This window comes from Centroberyx gerrardi, chromosome 24, assembly GCF_048128805.1.
Source record: "Centroberyx gerrardi isolate f3 chromosome 24, fCenGer3.hap1.cur.20231027, whole genome shotgun sequence".
In the NCBI taxonomy this organism is placed as follows: Eukaryota; Metazoa; Chordata; class Actinopteri; order Beryciformes; family Berycidae; genus Centroberyx; species Centroberyx gerrardi.
The window spans coordinates 20,476,683-20,478,694 of record NC_136020.1 but is presented as its reverse complement, the minus strand read 5'-3'; the positions used below and the strand labels follow the sequence as shown (position 1 = coordinate 20,478,694).

General features: G+C 49.2%; 1 protein-coding gene across 1 annotated transcript in view; it reads right to left on the bottom strand.

The window, feature by feature from the left end:
• Window positions 1-847: 847 nt before the first annotated feature.
• The window catches only part of zdhhc17 (zDHHC palmitoyltransferase 17), a 37,147-nt gene continuing 35,982 nt past the window's right edge, over window positions 848-2,012 (bottom strand). Inside the window, exons 16-17 of the mRNA XM_071920037.2 lie at window positions 1,840-1,934; window positions 848-986 (exon numbers count right to left, since the gene is read on the bottom strand). Of these exons, the coding sequence (XP_071776138.1) occupies window positions 848-986; window positions 1,840-1,934 (234 nt within the window). The remainder of the gene's footprint in view (window positions 987-1,839; window positions 1,935-2,012) is intronic.

Below are 2,012 nucleotides of genomic sequence, written 5' to 3'. Positions count from 1 at the left end.
AAGTTCAACAACGTTGGCAAAACCCTCATCAGTTCCTTACGAGCGTCCTGCGGAGGAACTCGAATCACGGTGCAAAATCAAGACCTTAAAAAGACATTCCCTTATCTAAATCATACTTAGAAACAAACAAATGATTTAAAAAAATAACACAAAACAACCTTCCTTCAGCTCCCCTGGCCACCACAGTATCACAGGAACAGCAGAGTTCCTGAACCAATCAAAAACAACAAAAAGAAGTACAGGGCACATCAACAGGGACACCATAAATAAGATAAACCGGGGGGCGGGGGGGGGGAGGGGCGAAGAACGATACCGCCGTTCGACCGCGCTGCTGTCTTTTGCGCAGCGTGGCGTTTCCCGGTACCGGGAGCAAACAGAAAGAGCTTTTATTTTGGAATCAAACTTCTTCCTTGTCCTTCCCCCTCTCCCCTCTCCGTCTGCGCCTGGCGGCGTCGCACCGTCCAATGGGCTCGGGGAGAAGGGACGAGGGGGAGGGGCCGGACAGCAGCGCCGGAGGTGTACAGTAATGAAAGTGGAGTTGTAGAGTAGTAGTAGTAGAAGTAGTAGTAGTAGTAGTAGTAATAGTAGTGAGGGTGGCGGTAGGTAAAAGGGGGGGGGGGGGGTGTTGGTGTGGTGTTGCCCCGTAACAGCATGCTAGTCCTGGCTGATTTTGTCTTTTGATCGGTGAGGGAGAGATGGTCCAAAAAAGCAAGCGCTCCCGAGAACAGCATCGCTCTGATATGAACGCCGGGGGGGGGAACTCCTCTCCTCCGGACCACGACTGATTCCCCCTAGCTCCCCCCTTCCTCTTCCTCTTCCTCCTCCTCCTCCTCCTGCTCCTCCTCCTCTACACCAGCTGGTAGCCCGACCCGGACGTCTGGTCGTACTCTATTGTGTACTGCGTGGTCCAGTCCACCGACACGGGCCGGATCAGACCGCAGCAGCGAATCTCAAAGAAATCTATGAGGTTTCGGATGCAGCCGTGGCTGTGGAGGGAAAGAGAGAGAGAGAGAGAGAGAGAGGGACATGAAGGAGGTGGAGACAAACATCATACAGGTAAACAGGGTTGCCGCCTTTCTGGCAGTGCTTTATGGGAATTGGAACACGTCTTTGACCAATCAGGTTTCTTCGCTGAAACTACCTTATATAATTATATAGAGGCTTTGCAGCTGAGTCACAAATCTCCTAGTAAACAGCTGGTTTACTAGGAGCAACTGGCTGCACGCAAATAATGTCTAAATACACAACAACCAGGCTAGCCAGGCTAAAAACAGACTGTTGTGTAGATGTAGATCCATTCAGTAACGTTCTCAGTAAAAGTGAATAGTGTGATAAGGTGGATTTGGTTACTGTGACACAGTAAACTGTCTTGTCTTTAGCCCTAGTCTCTACTCCAAAACACTCTGAGTTGTAGCTTGAGAAGAGTCAGCTCAGTTAACCTGAACAAACTGTTAGCTAGCTAACTAGCCAGCAAACACACTGATGTTAATGTGAACATGCTAACGCTAGCTGCTACTAGATACGTTAGCTAGTGTGCTAATCAGATGTGTGTACAACAGGACAGTGCTGGTCAGCTCAGTTACTATGGTTAGAAAATAAAAACAGCTGTTGACAGTTATTGTTTCCCAAGACCTCCAATATGGCCGCCAGAGGGTACAGGGTTTGGGGTTTAGGGTTTGGGCTTGTAGGCGCCATGTTCAAAACAAAAACAAGGTGTTTATCATGAATATGCAAATCGATACATGTATGCAGTCGACATGGTGAATCCTATTGCTGCAGCCCTGCTGAGAAGAGCAGGCTGAGCTCTGTGTGGTGAGGAGATGAAGAGAGATGATTTACTTGAAGGGGCTTTCGATGGACGTGGCTGTGACTTTAAAGTGCTTGTATCTCCGAGCGTTCATCCTCTCGTTGGTGGTGATTCCCAGACCGGCGATCTGTGAGAGGACGAAGCAGAAAGATCAGCCAACATTTCAGAGAGACGCTGAGGGAGGAACACAGACAGAGTAACTGAC